The sequence below is a fragment of the Bufo bufo genome, chromosome 1 (assembly GCF_905171765.1).
Source record: "Bufo bufo chromosome 1, aBufBuf1.1, whole genome shotgun sequence".
Taxonomy (NCBI): Eukaryota; Metazoa; Chordata; class Amphibia; order Anura; family Bufonidae; genus Bufo; species Bufo bufo.
The window spans coordinates 98,304,752-98,323,529 of NC_053389.1; the positions used below are offsets into that span (position 1 = coordinate 98,304,752).

The following is an 18,778-nucleotide window of genomic DNA, read 5'->3' on the forward strand; positions in this document are numbered from 1 at the left end:
TTGCTGTCCTCAGGACTGTGATATAGTTGAATACTGCAGCGGGGGTAGCAGTATTTTGTGCTGCACTGTGTACTTGGTTCTGCTAGGGGCCATATTTTGTGCTACACTCTGGTACTGTTGGCCCTTTGTACATCTGTTGTTCCTGCCTACATGTGTTGCCCCAACTTCTGTCAATCGGGACCTGCCTACAACATGGAGGCCACTTTAAATTCCCAGCCTGCCCCTGCATCAAAACATACCAGTCTGAAAAGTGATTTATAAGGACTCTCACCAAGTGACTTGAATAAGTTTTCATTTATTTGCATTTGCTGCTATGCAGCATACTCTGTGATCTGTTAAGGTCGGAGTTTTAATAACAAAAAGAAATGGCTAACTGTACCGCTGATCTACAATTCCAATAGAAATGAACATAATCTGTGGATGAGCATGGATAGATGATGCCAAAACATGTAAACAAAACCGAAAATTAAAAGAAAAAAAAAAAAAACCCTGACATGGGTGCGTACCATATCAGCCTGTATCACAGGGTACCCATGACAGAACTCGAGGGTAACATGGCATTTCTGTCCATTTGCAGTAGTTCAGCAGTCCCACCCCAGAGTCCTTGACAGTCATCGCCTGCCAGGTTGTTGCTGTCCATTAGGAGACTCACTACCAAAGGGGCTGATTAAAGATTGTCCAAAGCAGATGAAGAATATGTCGATCCCCCTTATCCCATTCCTTCACTTAAGCGAAGTAAAACAAGGCAGAACGTGTGGGACACTCATCTATTTCAGGGTATCAAGGATGGGTTAGAAACTAAAGGTGCAGTAGAGACTAAAAGAGAACCCAATTCCAGCAATGTACCGACGCCAGCCAGGAGCAAGGCAGCGCGGTTACTCTTTGGTACAATATTAAGTTGCTGGAGCTGCATAGGAAAGCGGGGCGAGGCAGACAAACACACAAATACCCACAAACCGAAAGCCTTTCAGGATCCTTGGTTTTGTCTTACAGTATGTTTCATTGCCTTTATTATTCTGCTGTTTGGTGGTGGTATCCCTTGTGGCTGCAGTTATAGATGAGGCCGGGTAGGACCGTGCCAGTCTCACTTGTTCCATCCGCCAAGTTTTGTTATGCTTGTCCCTCTCGTTTAATCTTCTGCAAATTTCCAGTGAATGCTGGAATATGGTCGTCCACCAATCTCTCTTTGATCGCTATACAAAGGTGTCAATGGAAAATAAAAATATATACATACATATATTTATCTGTTTCACCTGTTGAAGGTGCAGGGCTTTTCCATTATTTGCTTTTTCCCCCCTTTTCTTTACACTGTATGCAAACCCTCTCAGTTATTTAGTCTCTCAAGCAGCTGAAGGGATAGCAGCTACCCAGAAGAAAAGTATCCCTTCTGGTTCAAAGCTCCGGCTTCCACAACGCAGAGGTTAATGTATCCAGCTATATGACAGAGCACGGTTAAGAAAGAGATTTAGCAGGTTCATTTAAGTATGCTGCGTTGCCATTCTCGTGTTTCGGTGAAATGCGGCTTGGGGGAAGGAGTGCACTGGGGAAGGGAGATCCAGCACTGCCAGTAGAGGGCGGTCTAATTTCATTGCTCGTCAGGTCTCTGTCTGGTCGGAGGCTCGGGTGCTGCAGGGGGAATGCCACCGGAAAACTCGCCATGTAAAGGACTCGTCCAATTCTTTTGGCAACCTAAAAAAGGGAATTCATTAGAAGGTAGCCAACATTCAATCCTGATAATAGAATATGTATGGGAGAATGGAAATGTGATATATCACTGATATGTCAGCACACGGGCAGATTTACTAATCCTGTCTAATATATAAATTCAGACAGTCCCAATTTATTACAGTGGTGCATCTCTTAGACACATTTACCTAACTTTACACAACGTATTGGTTTGGCTTGCTTTGCATTAAAATTTGGGTCCACAACCTTTCCATTAAACCACCTATGAATACATTGACAACCAGGGTGTCTCCCTATACAATTGGACACAGTCCAATCAGTGCTGACACCGTGTGTAGGGACTCACTCAGTACACAAGGGACATGGTAACAACTGGTTGTTAATTTATTCATTTCCAGGAGGAATAACAGAGCACCCCTCAGTTCTAAGAACAGATGCTCCGGCATTATGTATTTTCTGATCTAGTATGAGAAACGGCTAAATTACAGAGTCACAATGTATTAGTTTAAACTTTCTTGACACAAACTGCATCCATTCCAAAACATACAACCTTCACTGGATCTGTGATCCCCCCCACACTACCCGAAATCCAATAATCTGGCCCTGGAGAGAAGCCTCCCATGCAGGCCCCTCCCTGACCTGTTAAACTGCAGCACATTTGTAACGAATTGATCCGCAGGGAACAATTGGCCAAAGACCCTTTTTATTACACCCGTCATAAACAGCCAGGGCTGAAGGGAAAGCTGTAAACTGCAGTTACCACTTTATTATAAGGCCTGCAGGCCACAGCGCCATCCTGTAATATTGTGCATGTATCCTACGCTCTGCAGCTTCTCCAGGTGGCACTGAAAAGACCCAATACATTGTGCATGCTGCAATAATAATAAAGTGGGAACAGTTGGTATGAATACCAGCCATTGTAGGACTACAATGACCAGCGTGCCCTGCCAGTCACACACAATGAGTATGTAACTAGGGAGACGTTCACACATAGCAGATATGTTACTCTGGATTTGCAGGTAGAGAATCCACAGTGCATTACAGTAGCAGCAACGAGGATGAGATTTTATCACGAGGTGTGGGAAAAGTCAACACAGAAACGGGAACGTGGTACAGCATGCCAATTCTTTCTACAGATTTTTGCTGTGGCCTTCACCCTTAGGGCTCATGCACACAAACGTATTTTTTGTCCACATCCGATCTGCATTTTTTAAAGATTGGATGCGGACCCAAGGGGGCCGGAAGAGTATGTCCGATCCGTGGCATTTGCAAAAATATATGTCTTATTCTTGTCCATAGGACTGTTCTATTATGGCCCAGATGTTCAGTTCCGCAAAATGCGGAACACACACAGCCGGTATCCATGTTTTGCGGACTGCAAAACCGGCAACGATGCATGAGCCTTTACCAAAATCCACAGCAAATCTGCAAGCAAAAACATCCGCTGCAGGTTTCTTTTCAGTACATATGGATGTACCCCAAAAGTAGGACTACACCTGTACATACCTGTGCTCTGATCTTTAGTGCTGGGCCAAGCTTCAGGCCCATGTTATTCAGTAAGTGCTCCTCAGTCAATAGCGGCAAAGTCTCCCCATCTATACAGTGCTCCCGGAAAACCTAGACAGGGCAGAAATGATTCTTGGTAAGTCATGGATGCCTAATAAACTGCTCCTGGAACTGATCACATAGGCTCAACTGCCAAGGGACAGGGTGGCATGGCTGGAGGGTGGCAAATCTGAGAAGCCACAGACATATAGCACGGGCATGGAATCCAGTCTCCCAGCACAGCCACCTTGGGACCTTCAGGGAGAATATAACTATGGAAGCGATATAGCCTATGGACCTGCACAAGGCACAGGGACCCACAAGGGTGGAAGCGGCAGAAAGTAGACAAACCTCCAAAAGGTCTATACAAATTCTAAAAACAGATATTTTCCTGTTATGTATTGTCAATGATCCTTTTCATTGATACATTTTTTTGTGTTTACTTCCATGTAGTTGCCAGTGGTTAAATTGCAATGTGAGGGGTTTTTAATAAATTCACAGAAGATGGTGAACCCTGCTTGTTGGGACGTGTGGTGGTTTGTAGGATGTGCTGCTATCTCTTGGGAGCAATATTTTTTACTTTTGTCACGCTGTTATCCTTGATCTGCTTCTTGTACAATCTTTTTCACCACAAAAATTTCAAGTCTGTGACAGTGTTTCAGATGTCCCTAATTTTATGCCGATGCCAACAAACTAACGTTTTCAAGTGTGCAGTACAAATAAATGATAAAATTCACCAACAGCCGGCTCTCCCTTGTACACGTCCTCCACGGGCCTTCAACATAGCTGCTACATGTAAGAACGTCTAAAGGGCGGCCAAGCTGTTTACCTCGGGGGCAGCAGAAGGTGCACCTGTAGATCATTTCTTAAGCCCTCAGTCTTTTTCCAGTGGCTGCTATCATCTCTAATGTAATCTGTCTTTTCCCCCAACACTTATCCCGGCTGTTTTGCATGCACAGGCAGCGCTCTTGTGTGAAGCCCTGCCGGCCTGACCCCCGCCTCTCCGCTTCCTCCTTGACTCTGACTTGTAGCCTGTCTTACTCTTTGGCCCAGCTGCAGGGAGGGAGGGGGGGGATGACGGTGCAGGTGGTTTTAATGAAGCATGTCATGAGGGGATTAGCACAGGGGAAAAGGAAAGAAAAAAAAAACAGCAGCCCCCCCCCCCTTCCCCCTAAAACTGTGGTGGAGCAGAAAGAAGGGGGTAGTAAAAGGGACGGTTATAGGGCATCCTCTAATCTCTAATGAGCAATAAGGCTTCAAGTTCCAGATACATCCTCTAATGAGGGGTAAGTGGCATACCAGCAAGAAGCCAGTCACAAGGGCATGAATAGAGCGTCACAGAATGAGACAGGGCAGAATGGGAACACAGTGAACAGAAGAGTGGAGCCATATACAATAGAGGAGTCATATGGATTACCTGTGTGTATTCAGCACAGCCAGACAGACTGCCTACAAAGCTGCAGACGTCCTCCACTGTCCACTTGCTGAGGTCCTCCAGCACCACACTCTCCTCTCCATCCAGGAAGAGCCCCCCCATGGCACCTGACAAGGGGAAGGGGGTGTAGAAGACGAGCAGACAAAAAGTGATGGATGGCGGTGGGGGGTGGGATAGAAGGACAAGGTGAAGAAGGATGAGGAGGTTGTATGAGGAAAAGCAGAGGTGGGGGAAAAAGGGTAGAGAGGAAAAGAGGCATTAATCATTAAAATCCCATGAAGAAAACAAGGAGGCAGCAAGATGAACATATTCTGTAGCCTAACATCCATCTTTAATGACCTGTCAACACCATGCAGGGTGCAGACTCCGCACTCCCACAATGCTTTGTTGGTAGACCTCTCCAAGTGAGAAGAGAGTGCAAATTGTAGCAAGAGACCTAAAGGCCCCTGGTAGATAAAGAGGATGTGTGCGAGTGTATGCGATGGGGAAGGTGCGACACTGGGAGGTCAGCGCACTTTCAATAGTCTGGAGAGGAACAAAAATAAATTCAGCTCAATTATTCGGCGCACAGCCTGAGGTCAGACCCTGCCGCTGGCTTTCCAAGAACCGCATCTCTTAAGGAGGTGGATGGCTGGAGCTGGGAACAACTTCCCAATTAGCCACTTCCTTAGGCTCTTGGCGGCCAGGAGTTGCCACTATGTCTGGCAGCAAAGAGACGGCGGAGCTGTCAGCTGCTCTGAGACCTGGGCCTGGGATGAGATTAACAATCCTGCCTATAATTGCCTGCACTTGCTTCAACAAGTGCAATTACGGTCTAGAAATCGCACTATGGGGTGGTAAAATGTTAAAGATAAGGTTATTTTATCGCTGTGTGTGTGTGTGTGTGTGTGTGTGTGTGTGTGTGTGTGCACATGTATACAGGCGTGGGTGAATTTTACTGGTTCTTTTGCGCACTCCTTTAAGTGATGATAATTCAATAAATTTACACACAAAACCACAAATCGCAATGAGTCGTACACAAATCTGCTTCTCCTGTACGAAAGCAGACTTGTATGCGGCTTCCCCGATTGTAAAGCAGAATATAATGGCATTAAATATTATAAAGAGGCAGTGTAGATAACCCCTCCAGACTCTGCTAGGGGAGGGAGGCAGGGGCTGTGGTGAGAGCGGCTCATGCCAGGATGTGTTAATTGTACTCCGGCCCAGGGATCGATAGAAAGGATTTTAGCTTCCTGAGCTGTCCCCGGGGTGTGTGGGTAGAAATGAGAGGGTGGGGGGCGGTTGCTGGCAGTCCCATATCTCACACACTAGAGGGAAGACAAGGTCGGTCACAGAGAGTCAGAGGCAGACAGGATGGGGGCCAGGACCGGCACTGATAAACAGCCCCCTCCCATCTTCTCACATCTCAGACACATGGAGCGCAGAGGTCAGGGGAGTATTACAGCACAGTGACAGGATGCACAGCTGCGCAGGCTGCCCTGGCCTCAAATTTATAGGGCTCACAGGGTCTCTAAAATCCTGGCTGAGCTGGCAGCTTCCATCATCCTGCGACTGCCCTTTAACCCTTTCAGGATTATCAGCATATACATGTGAAGATGGAGGAAATCATAAGGAGTATTGCTCTGGTGCACAGAAATGGCCTCCTCTGGGCGCTGTAATCCTGGGAGATGCTGCACCAGTGACAGATGTATTCACACTACCGGCTACATGAATGGGATACATATAGGCCAAGTACTGGGGACTCTACTATTATGGTAGCAATACTGTCCTATTCTCCAAGAAAATAGTTGTGATTTCTACATCTTAGGGTACGACCACAAGTCCTTCTTTCATACTTCCAATTCTTTTCTGGCTTTTTCATACAAAATGCGTGAAAGACTGCAGCATTTCTCCCAAAAAAAAAAAAAAAAACTTTTTTGCATTGTAGTGTTTGTCTTGTGTGAATAGAGCCTCCTGTGTACTTACTAATTAATTTAAATCCAGTTCAATCAAAACTGATGTTAGATCATTGGCCGCCAACCTATGGCTCTCCAGCTGTAGCAGACTACTACTCCCAGCATGAATGTCAAAGCATGAGTTGCAGCAGATTGGAGAGCCACAGGAGGGGACTACCGATGTACAGGATCCTACTAGACCTAGATTAGTGAATGAGTTCATAAATATATAAAGTAGATATAAAATTCTAGCTATCTACAGTCACCACTAGGAGGGGCTGTAACCCACTTTATTATTGCAATTCAATGTATTAATGGTATGCAGTAAATTCATAAGCTCCCTCTCTTGGTGGTTGAATTCCATCTTTTACCTCTATGCAGGGGATCTGATGAAATACTAAGAGGTATTTAAATTAAAAAAGGAAAAAGTTTCAGTCCCAGGCAGCCATTTTCCTGCTGCAGGAAGAGACATAAAATTGATCTCATTCTTAACATAATGCCATAACTGTACAAAATGAAATTTCACATAAACTTATTACTCCTGTATTAACCACCAAATGTTATTTACTACTGTCACACGTTAGTCAAGCAGTCATTGCTTGGTATACCTGTTGCATTTTCTTGTTCTACTGGCCACTAGGGGCGCTATACCATTGGCCAGTATTGTATCCACGTGCTAATTCAATATCACCCCTAGTGGCTATTAGAAGACATTACAACCCTGTATGAAGGCTACATTACAAAATTATATAATGCTTTGCATTGCAGTACATAAGAGTAAGAAAAAGAAATCTCCTTTAAATGTTATCTAGTACCCTACAGCAGGCACTGAAGGACTTGTGCTGTAACTGGATAGCATATTATGAATGTATTTCTTGTAGGTCAATATGGGAAATGCCGCCACAGAAAGGAGACTGATTTATGTGATGACTTTATATGTTATACATATGAATTATAAGAAATTATTAAGAGGCTCCAAACCAGAGGGTCACTATTACCCCATGAAGAATGAGCGCAGATCTTTTTTGGCACCTCTATAGTGAAAGATGCTGGAGCCGGGCGGCTGGCGCGCTGAGGACCGGCGAGGGGGGAGGTGTTGCATTAACAGGAAGCCTTTGGAACAGTGATAGGAATTCCATTCTCCTAATGTATTGCAAAATCAATATTGCTAAATCCAGTCCCGGCACAGCTGTCTCACTCAATTACAGGCGGCGTGAGCCTGGACAGACTGAGAGGGGAGAAAAGGTGGAGGGAATACGGGGTCCCCATACACCTGTCAATCGCCTTACTGCGTACAGCAATTAACTCGTTCACTGCTCTACATATGTTTTAGATTCCATTTTTCCAGTGTGTGTGTGTGAGATCATTGGCACTACTTTCCAGCCATCCATTCTTAACAGATGAGCGGCACCACAGGTGTCCCCATGGGGAATCAGCTGCCGTCACCTGCAGCAGATGGCTGGTTTTGAAGAGGAAACTGCAGACCAGCCAGGCAATTCCCTCACAGTGGTCACTGCAGTGTAAATGTATTATTACATGGAGGCCATTCAGATGAATAACTGTCCATGTAATACAAGGAGAGCTTGAGCCCACCAGAACTGGAGCCATCCCTACAGAGTTCTGGCTCACAAAAGGATGCCTTGAGTGGAGGACTATCCTATAGACAGGGCATATAGACATGGGTTGACGTCATGACCTTTAATAATTTCATATGGTATATTGAAAGAGTTTGTTTCGTTTTGAAAATCCATTTTAAAATATATTAATGAATTCTGATCTTATAAAGGGGGGTCCCTCTTCAGGTCCCTGGAGGGCCCAGTATGTCTGTGCATTACATGGACATTTAGTTGATTCCAATGAGCACCATGTAATACTTCATTCCTCCTGTGGTGGTGCTGTAGGGGAATTGAACCAGTGATGCCTGCTCCCTTCAGAGATAACAGCTTTACTCTTCCTTTAGAATATACTTTATGTAGAGGTTCTATTCAAGGAAACAATAGTACCAACAAACAGCAATGTAAAGCTGACAATACATGAAACCTACCTGTGTGGAAATAAGGGTTGACAGCATAGGGGAAACCAAAAGGAAATGGCTGAGGTGGAGGCACTGAGCTGGAGGGCAAATATTTTGCATCTCCTTTGTTGATTCCTGGTCCCAAAAGATTAGTAGGTGACTCTGATGGAACACATGACAGGCTTTGGTGGGTGTGAGAGTCATTTGACTCTTTTAGAGACTCTGCTCCTTTGAGAGGATCTTTACCCTCTTGCAGTTCATGGGATGAGGAGGAGGCACCGCGCTCACCCCTTAGACTGTCTGTCTTCTCCTCTGCTTCGCTCTCTGAATCTTTCATCTCCTCATCATTTCCATCAGATGCCCCCTCCCTTACACGTTGATCCAAGAGTTCCTTTGTTTCACTGTGGTTTCCTTGGGGCTCCATCCGGTGATGAGCAGACTTTCGACTGGTCCTCCTACCACTCTGGGACTCCTTGGGAGGAGGCACACTATGGACACCCTGATGATTTAGAGAGAGTAATGGGGTGTTGTTGTGTCTTAAGACAAGCATGGCATTCCTTCTGGAAAGTTCCTCTCTTAATGGGTGACCCTCGGGGAGCTCATGCATGTTGCGCAAAGCAGGGTGGTCAGGAGGTAAACCCGGGTGAAGCGTCAGTGGATCACCAGCTAGCAGTCGCTGTCTGTGTAGATTCTCCAGCTCCTTCTGGCGTATAATTTCTGCAGACATTTCAAGTCTTTGGGGAAAAAAAAGAAAGAAACTAAATTAAAAAGTTGTTGTAAACATTTGACCTACAAAGATGGTTTAACTTTACATGTTATATATGACATGATTAGATGAGGTCTCCATCCAATGCTTTTTGGCAATGCCTTGCGCGGTGGACATGGTCACAGCAAGAGTCATGTAATGCTTTCCTTGAGCTAAAATAATGGCCCAAAACAGGGAGATATGTGTCAGCCTGTTATAATTTAGGTGCATCAAGGAACTAAGGCATTTCTCTGTGGAGATATAAAGTATTTTTAGGTTTAGGATCCTGAGCATAGAAGTAAATACTATATTCACCTGGCCAAGTTCTGCTTCCGTAGAATTTCCTGTTGTCTTGCAAACATTTCAGCTTGGGCTGGTTGCAAGAAACCATAACCTGCACAAATAAAAATGTATATAGTAAAGCAAATGGTCAACATCAACTTGTCTTCTCTCAAGATATATCTGTACATTGCCATCTGAGACATGCGGTCCGTGAGCGGGCCATATGTCCTGGAGCGGCATACATCGTGCGCACGGGAGCGTACAGCATCATAGATTACTATGATGCTGTGCGCATCGGGCCGCCTGCAGGGCTATTGTCCCGCACTCATAAGATCATATGAGTGCGGGACAATAGTCCCGCGGGCGGCCCGATGCGCACGATGTATGCCGCTCTGGGACAAATGGCACGCTCACGGACCGTATGTCTCGGAGGGCATATGGTTGTGTGCATGAGCCCTAACGGGGAAACGAACAGAACACTAAGGCTGGGTTCATATCTGTGCTGTGAACTCCAGCAGTTTGTTCCGACAGAGGAACAGACTGCCAGAGTTCCCAGTGTCTGGCATGGCTGGATACCACCGTGCGTCGCCGGATCCCCATTCACTATAATGGGATCGGGCAGTAATCCAGCCACTTTCTGTCAAATATGCCGACTTTTGGCCGGACCAAACCAAGAGCAGGGCTGGACAAGCAGGAAATGTCTTGGACTAACAATATGGCCCAAGAAGTCTAAGAAACTATATGGCCATCTTGTATGGCAGAAGAAAGGTAAGTGCTCTGTTCATTCTCCAGTAAATGTGAATTTGTTTTCTTGGAGGGTTGCTTTGTAGGAGAAGTCCATGAATATGTATTTCCTCCACTAGGACCAGACAAATGGAGAAATCTGGATTATAGCCTGAAACTAGCAACATACAACGAATAATGTTTACATACCTGGACTCTGACACAAGGCGGAGGGCACCCCAAGGAAAGGTGGTCTCAAGTGTGGCCCCAAGGCAATGTGAGGGGCATTGTGTGGTGACAACAATGGAGGCGGGTGAGATAGCTCCCTAAAAAGTAATTAAAAGTACATTCTTATTAAAGGTATACTTTAAATTGCTATAGTGATATATTTATACAGCATGAATACAGCAAAGGCAAGAAAAAGTGATATTTTCACACCATTACGAGCCATTAGAATTTTAATAAACCGATACCCGCAAAACAGATGACCATTAAAACCGTAAATGGAATCAAGTATTTGTCTTTCCATAATCAAGGCTGACGGTAACATCAATATCAATTATAACTGGAAAGTAATAACTGTAATTATTTTGTCAGTAAATCGCTAAAAGAATTTAATGGAAGTCATTCTCTTGTGGTAGAGTTTATAAACCGTATACACAGAATAGGGCGATTTTGTATAATTTTCTGCACATAAAGTTCAAGTACAGAGGAGCAGAGTTCAGTAAAAGTTACCCCCTCATGGCGCTCGAGGTATTATATTAAAATTCAGAAGATGGCAGAGACTGATGGTGCCAGGAGTGCTCAAACATTAGCAATACATCAGTAGCCAAACATTTCTTACAGCTGAGCAGCTTATTCCAACATCTGGGTACTACTCCCATAATTCACACTGAGACAGGAGTGCGATGGCATGGCGACACAGTCTCATTGGCAATGTAATAAGGCAATAAAACATTAATGACTCTGAGCTGCCAGAGATAGATGGGTCTCTCACCACCCACCATCATTAAGATTAACCTCTCTAATCTTGGAGGGGACCCAATTCAAAGAGCTGTTCCTCTACGTTTCTGTCCTCTCTTCTCGACTTCTCTCCTTGAAATACCACACACCGCAATTAAAAACGCGCACAGTAACTGGTCCCTTTAGACTTGGGTATCAAGTAACGTCTCCATCCTCTCATCACTCTAATGGGCCTATTCCCCTTCTTACTTTTCCTCACAGTTCCTATCAATGATGTTAGCCATGTGACAAAATGATCAAAAAGGCCAATTTCATGGGGGAAGGAGGGACGCTGTTAATGCTGTCAGCTTAAGGGGGTTTTCCGGGAGTAGAATATTGATGACTTTTCCTCAGGATAGGTCGTCAATATCTCAGCGGTGGGGTATGACTCCTGGTACCCCCACCAATCATCTGTATGAGCGGCCCCTTGTTTCTGGTAAGCACTGTGGCCACTTCCTAATCCATTGACGTCACGTTCATCGGTCCCATTCAAATGAAAGTGCCTGAGCTGCCATACCAAGCATATCCACTATACAATGTACAGTAAGCGGTGAGGAGGCAGCATGCACTACCTGGAGCGCCACAGTCTCTTCAAACAGCTGATTGGGCTGATTGGTGGAGGTGCCGGGAGTTGGACCACCACTGAGCAGATACTGAGGATAGGAAAACCCCTTTAAGGTGCCTGTATGCCTTCAAAAGCTGTCTGACAAACGCTTGCTCAGCCAATAGCTACCTCTGCTGACTCCCCATACACATATATGCTAGTGTGTATGGGGAAAGATTAGAAAGCTGCTGCCGGACACCTCTGGTGCTTATCTAGAGAGAAATAAAAGTTTGGACTTAACCAGTGAGCTTGGACAACAATAGTTTAATGTGTCTGGGAGCCTTTATGGCAAACACCATCTAAGGCTACATTCACATATGCGATGTGAATTCTGGCACATCCAACATACCAGATAGGGATCCGCTCCACCAGATCCCCATTGACTACAATGGGATCCAGCCATTATTTGTTCGACCGAAAGCCGGTGTTTATGCCGGAAAGCGGCCGGACTACCGTCAGATCTCACTGTAGTCAATGGGGATCCATTGGATACCCTCCCAAATAATCATCCAGACAATCTCCACTGAATTGAGATGGCATTGGCCTAGTAACTTTATAAAACCAAATATATTAAGGCAGGAACAGATAAGGATTTCTCCCCAATTCTAAATCAGTCTGTCTGATAAGCCCATGCCCGCCAACTTTTTAGTATAATCAGGGCAATATACACATATGTCTCCATATACATTCAGTCACACAGAGGTATAGTAGGGCCCATAGACCTTTACAGGTGCCATCTTATGGCTCCATAATACTCGGAGAGAAAATACGGTCATGTCCATGCAGCCCAAGAAAACACGGCATTTAACATATCCGTAGACCCATAGTGAAGGGAGCCAGGGAATACATTAACAGGAAAATGTCAGCATTACAATTTGGTTGCTACTCAATACAATGTACTGAATATTCCCGCATTTCCATCATTGTGCGTGCTGCAGCTGACCCCAGCCTATTTTCTCCGACATGCCCCCACATATTATTACCTCCCCCCAGTGCTCCCCTCACTCAGCACTAAACTAATTGCACTGCTCGCGTTGTCTGGGAAGAGCGGCCATCGATTCCTCGCTGCTGAAACGTCCTGCTAATCGTATCAGCGCTCCGCCAGCTCCTCGCACTCTACTGGCAGCTCCAATTAATCTCAGGTAACGCAGAAAGTGACCTTCGGCTCCGAGCCGGGGCAGCAGCCAAGCGATGCTTATGTAATTACACCGTGAAGTGTGTAATCACCTGGCCTAATCCCCCAGGCCCGACAATTAGCCGAGGCCTCTGTCGCTGGGCTGCCAAGTGCTCTGCCACCCGGACAGCCTGCAGATGAATAACGGTCAATTAAAGCTGCATGGCGGGGGCGAGGAGGTGTCCGGTCGATGTAATTAGCTGTAATCATGGGGAGACGAGGCTGCCAGACGTGAGGCGGCTTTCATATAGGATGCAATGTGGGAAATCAGGCAGTGTTTAACCATTTCAATGCCTGCTCGTCTCTGCATGCTACACTGTATTCGTGATTGATGATATTCCGCCTACCACTCCTACCAAAACGGCAGAAAATCCGTTAGCATGGGATGTACAATCACAAAGCATTGCATGTGCGGGCAGCCATTATTTAGGTTACTGGTTCTCCACCAAGCTATGGAAAGTGTAGTCACTGAGCGGAATAGAAAAAAATATGAACTGTAATTCCCTTTAAATGGATTCATGTCAATAGTGCTTCAGTAACACCACACGTAGGGCCCCTACGATTCGGCTTGGGTCTACTACTAGCCTCCGACAGGAGATACATGGATATAACCATGGAGGGAGACAACAGTTTCGGGTTGTCAGGAACCAAGGAAAGCTATGTCACAACCACAGTAGCAGCTGAAATGGTTGCTTAGTTGTCACCCAGTTTTCTGGAACCATAAGTTTTTGGCGAACTTCAGCTGTTCTGATATCCTTGGGGAGACGAGTGAACAAAATCATTGGAATAGCTGTCCTTGGGCCTGAAGACTTTCCACTAATATCTATGACCGGCCTTACCACCCTAGACCTCATTATTGCTATCAGATGGAACAAAAGGCATCGATTGATCACACTTCCGCCATGGCGGAGGAGACTGAACCACTTATGTTGTAAATCTCTCACATTCTGCGCAGGGGCATGTGGAATAGCAATATACAGAGGTGAATAGATGACCCCACCGCTCTCTGCACAGGTCTCTCTTGCATACTCAAGACACCTCATACATACAGGCCCACAGCCAAAAGGCATTAATGGGTATAGCCTGCCCTCGTCCATGTGCACTGTTGTCATGGAAACATCCCTGATGGACCCCTGGGGAGGGGGCGGCGAATGCTGAGTGCAGCGGTGTTTAAATACTTAGCGCTATTTCCATAATTGTGGAGGGCACGCCACCCCCTCTGTCAGTCACTGACTAATGGTGACTCATAATATCTGCTTTACAACCAAGGACTATATAATACAGAATGTAATTAATGCAGATATTACCGTATCAGACTCCGTTATTAATGAGTGCTTCCCCTATATCACCAGTAAATAAATGTCCCTCCGTTGACCTCACCTGTCAAACTGTTAAAGAAAATCCTATTTGGCCATTGCTTCATTATACCCGAATGTGGGTGGAAACAAATGAGATCCCACGGGATTGGGACGGATATGGAGGCAGGGGATTCCAGAGAGCGGAAAAGGTATGTTATGGCACAGAGGGGGGTAAATTGACACCCATATTTGTTTATACATGTTTCTGTGAATGGTGGGGGACAATAAGGGGCAACCACAGAAAACTTACAATGGGCCTCCTCGCTAGCCCAACCCCTATACATTGATTGATGTACGCATACCAACACGCCCTTGCTCCTTAAATCCCCACACGCTTGTAGCAATGCATGCAGAGACTGCATGGAAATGGTGGGTCCCATAGACCCCATAGTAACCGCATTATTAGGTAAGGCAAAGTAGTGGCCACAGAACTCGTCCAGAAGGCTTTTGGGGGTGCAAGTCCCAGGCGTGATCTCCCTCCACCTGGAGATCTGGTCTACAATTTAGTATGAATTGGAGACAGCACGCCAATGAAGCACATTATTAGGGCTACATATCAACGGTGTTGGACTGAAGTCCCTTGGGCCCCCCAGAGGTGTATATAGGGCCTGAAGGACCCTGTTTTATTATAATCTGAGCTTGGGCCCACTGAAGATTTCCTGGTACTCTGGTGGGCCAGTCCGACCCTGCATATTAACTAAGCCATCTCAAAGGCCAATGGCTGACTACTGGTTCAACTTTGGTTCAAAATGGCTGCCAAGATGTTTATACTACCTTTTAGTTAGTAGACATCTTCTGGACTTTTCCGCATTGTAAACATCTCAGTCAATTAACCTGAAGTGGGAACAATACCTTGTAATAAACTAGGAAGACTATAGGCAGGCTTGGGGTTTACCCCTTTATAGACCGCAGAACAGTGTGACGTGTTGGCGGTTTCCAGCTCACACCTAGTAATCTGAGGCAGATAGGCTGTCATTTCTGTCGAATGCGGGAGTGTGAAATTGGTCTCAGCACAAAGGGCAGATCAGCCTAAGAATCCAGGGGCTAGATACCGGATTTGGTTCTGGCACTGGAGCGGCTGATATCCAGCCCTCGGATCCTGTGTCTGTTTCTCTGCTTTCCGCTCCTACAGCCGTGCACGGCATTAAGGGATTTGCGCTGCACGCTGCTAAATTTGATATGTCCTTTAACAGGAGACAAATGGTTCACAAGGCTTTAAAAGTATTGACTTTTCTTTAACAATAAGCGCTAATGGGCTTCAAATAATCAATAGGTAAAGTCATTACAGGGTTACACGTTATACCGTTAAAATGAGCCACTGCCCTTGTTTTTTAACCCTGTACTGTCACTAGAGAGCTTTGGATAGCCAAACCTAAAAAAAAAAACATTTTAGCCTTATTTTAATACATATAAGGACAGGATGTCTCACATAGCAATTTCTATTATTGAAGTACTCTCGCTGACCTTTGGGGGCAGCGTTCTAGTTCATCTTGGTAATGTTATTGCACGATAAGTCTCTTCTGTTTCTGGGAAATCTAGGTGACGCTGGCTATTTTAGAATTATGATTAGGGGTTGGAATCCTGCTGTTCCTGAACCCTGAATGATAGATCAGCTTACATATGCAGTGATACATCCCTCTCACCATACTGCGGTATAACTATGCACAGGTATCCCTCAGGATTTTTAGAAAGCAGAGTGAGACACACTGTGGGAGGGTAACTACAGCTGTATTAGGGCTCATGCACACAACCATATTTTCTTTCCGTGTCTGTCCTGTTTTTTTTGCGGACCGTATGCAGAACCATTCATTTTAATAGGTCTGCAAAAAAAAACTGAAAACAGAAGTTACTGTGTGTGCATTCCGTTTCCGTATGTCCGTTCCACAAAAGGGTCGAACATGTCCTATTAATGTCCGCATTACGGACAAGGATAGGACTGTTCTATTAGGGGCCAGCTGTTCCGTTCCGCAAAATACATACGGTCGTGTGCATGAGCCCTTAAAGACATGTCTGTCTTAGTAGGATTCCCAATGTTATAATTTGGGAGCATTTTCTCCTAAAACACTGTTGTGCCCTTCCTCTGTTATTCCTCCTAGAAATGTACAAGTAAAGTGAAAGTTGGGGGCGTGTACCTACATAATTTAACGCCGTTCAGATTGAATAGGGACACACCCCTTTGACAATTTATTGTCAAGTCATTTAGAAAATTCAGGAGGAATAACAGAGGAACGGCACAATGCAGAGTTCTAAGAAAAGATACTGCATGGGGCTGATATTGCCTGGAGATTTTCCATTCTAGATGTACACTAACGGACAGTCAGCAGGCAATTTTATCACATAAAAACAACAATAACCAGATGATTTCTGATCAGGAAGGCTAGTCTGATCCACATCTACTAGAAAATTAACCCACGCTGTGCTGGAGCCGCCATACGTCCAGAAGATCAGGCATGTTGCTACAGAGGGCTGGATATATGAGCTGTGGTGCTGACATAAGTGATACACTGTGGCCTCATGCTGGGACTACTCCTCCTCATTTATCCTCTCCTGGAGTTCCCACACAGGAAGATGGGATGGATTCTTAACCTCATGCCAAGCCTTGTCCATCCCTTCGCAATTCCCTCTATCTCCGGCTGCCATAAATCTACCTTCCCCTCACGCACCCTGCCTGAGGGAGGGAGCTGGGAATGGAGGAAGAGGGGGGTGAGATTCTGTCAGCTCCAGCTATGTGCTCCAGGCTAGCCGGCTTCGTCTCTACTTTAACCCCTTCCAACCACATAGATAACTGCATGGATTCTAAATGAAAGATGATTAAATGGCTGTGTCCATAATATTGTATATATTACATCATAACTATCTCATGAACGGCATAAATTATAAATAATTGATTTCCTTCTGCCTCAGCTGTAAAACGCATTATATTCAGGCTCCTTTCTAGTAGAACACTGCCACCTAGTGCCCACATTTACATGCAATTCAGAGAGGAAGGACACAATGAAGCACTGACCATATACATGAGAGGGCTCTAGTATTACAGAACAGGAAGATAGCGGAGGAGCCCATAGATACAACACATTTGTTGTACAGTGTTTCTATATGCAAAGAGATATCTCTCAAGAAAGAGCCGTCTCGCTAGTACCACCTCTTGGAAGTGGCTTCCTATGAGTCAAAATCCAACTTTCCAACAAGCCTTTCTCTTTAAAGAAACCGATCCTGTGAATGGATCCGAAAGCTTGTTGGAAAGTCAGAATTTTGACTAATACAGGGTCACTTCTAAGAGGTGGCGCTAGTGAGATGGTTCTCAATCTTGAGAGATACCTCTTTGCATATTCATTTCATATGGAGCATTTCCAATAAGACTCCTTACCATGGAGCACTCCTAGTAAGTCTGCAAACAGGACTGGTCTCTTCAAGGAGATTCAGCTGTCAGCCAGAATCCTAATCCGTAGTGATGTGATGTGGGGCAAGCACACCAAAACAGCTGTCTAAGGATGGATATCTGGCCTGGCAATATTCCTTTACAAATCCCAATGAGTGTTAGAAAGTCGGATCTAGACTCAGAGAGCCACTTCCAATAGGTGGCGCTGAGTCAAAGGTTCTCTTCCTTGGGAGATACTGCTTTGCATATTCATTTGCCATGTAGCATTGGCAATAAATTCTATGCAGGACTGGTCTCTTTAAAGGGGTTACCCAACCCCTAAAATGACCCCCCCCCCCCCCCAATGCCCAGACCCCTAGTATACATTATAATTGCCTGCTCCCCAGCATACGCGTCACTTCGGATCCCTGCACGGCCACAGCTGCATCTCTCCGTCACTCAGATCAAAACATCCGGAGATTGGGGGGGGGGGGAGGGGGGAGGAGCAGCCAATAGCAGGCCGCGACGGGCAAAAGCCACCCTAGCAGAACCCGCGAGTTGATGCAGCAACGGCCGTGCAGGGATGCGGAGCGACATGGGTGCCGGGGAACAGGTAAATATAATGTATTTGAGGGGCACAGGCATTGGGGGGAGTCATTATAAGGGTTGGATGACCCCTTTAAAGAGATTCAGCACCCATTTTTCAGGCCTACTTATGCCATTTAGAAAAGTGCAACACATGAGTAGACTCTCTCCCCCCCCCCCCCCCCCCCCCCCAGTATATTCTTCACAATTAGGTTGGCATCGATGACATGGACTTCACCATTCACTGTGCTGGTCTTCAGGATGACGGTCACAAGACTTTTTGGCTCATCTTGTTATTTAGTTAGAGGAAAAAAATGTCTGGCCACCAACCCC

The 18,778-nt window shown here is 45.6% G+C and overlaps 1 protein-coding gene across 1 annotated transcript in view; it reads right to left on the reverse strand.

The window, feature by feature from the left end:
- Positions 1 to 275: 275 nt before the first annotated feature.
- Positions 276 to 18,778, reverse strand: part of SAMD11 (sterile alpha motif domain containing 11) — a 142,343-nt gene continuing 123,840 nt past the window's right edge. The window contains 6 exon segments of the mRNA XM_040427179.1: positions 276 to 1,689; positions 3,193 to 3,303; positions 4,649 to 4,773; positions 8,645 to 9,348; positions 9,675 to 9,753; positions 10,575 to 10,690. Of these exon segments, the coding sequence (XP_040283113.1) occupies positions 1,453 to 1,689; positions 3,193 to 3,303; positions 4,649 to 4,773; positions 8,645 to 9,348; positions 9,675 to 9,753; positions 10,575 to 10,690 (1,372 nt within the window). The 3' untranslated portion in view covers positions 276 to 1,452.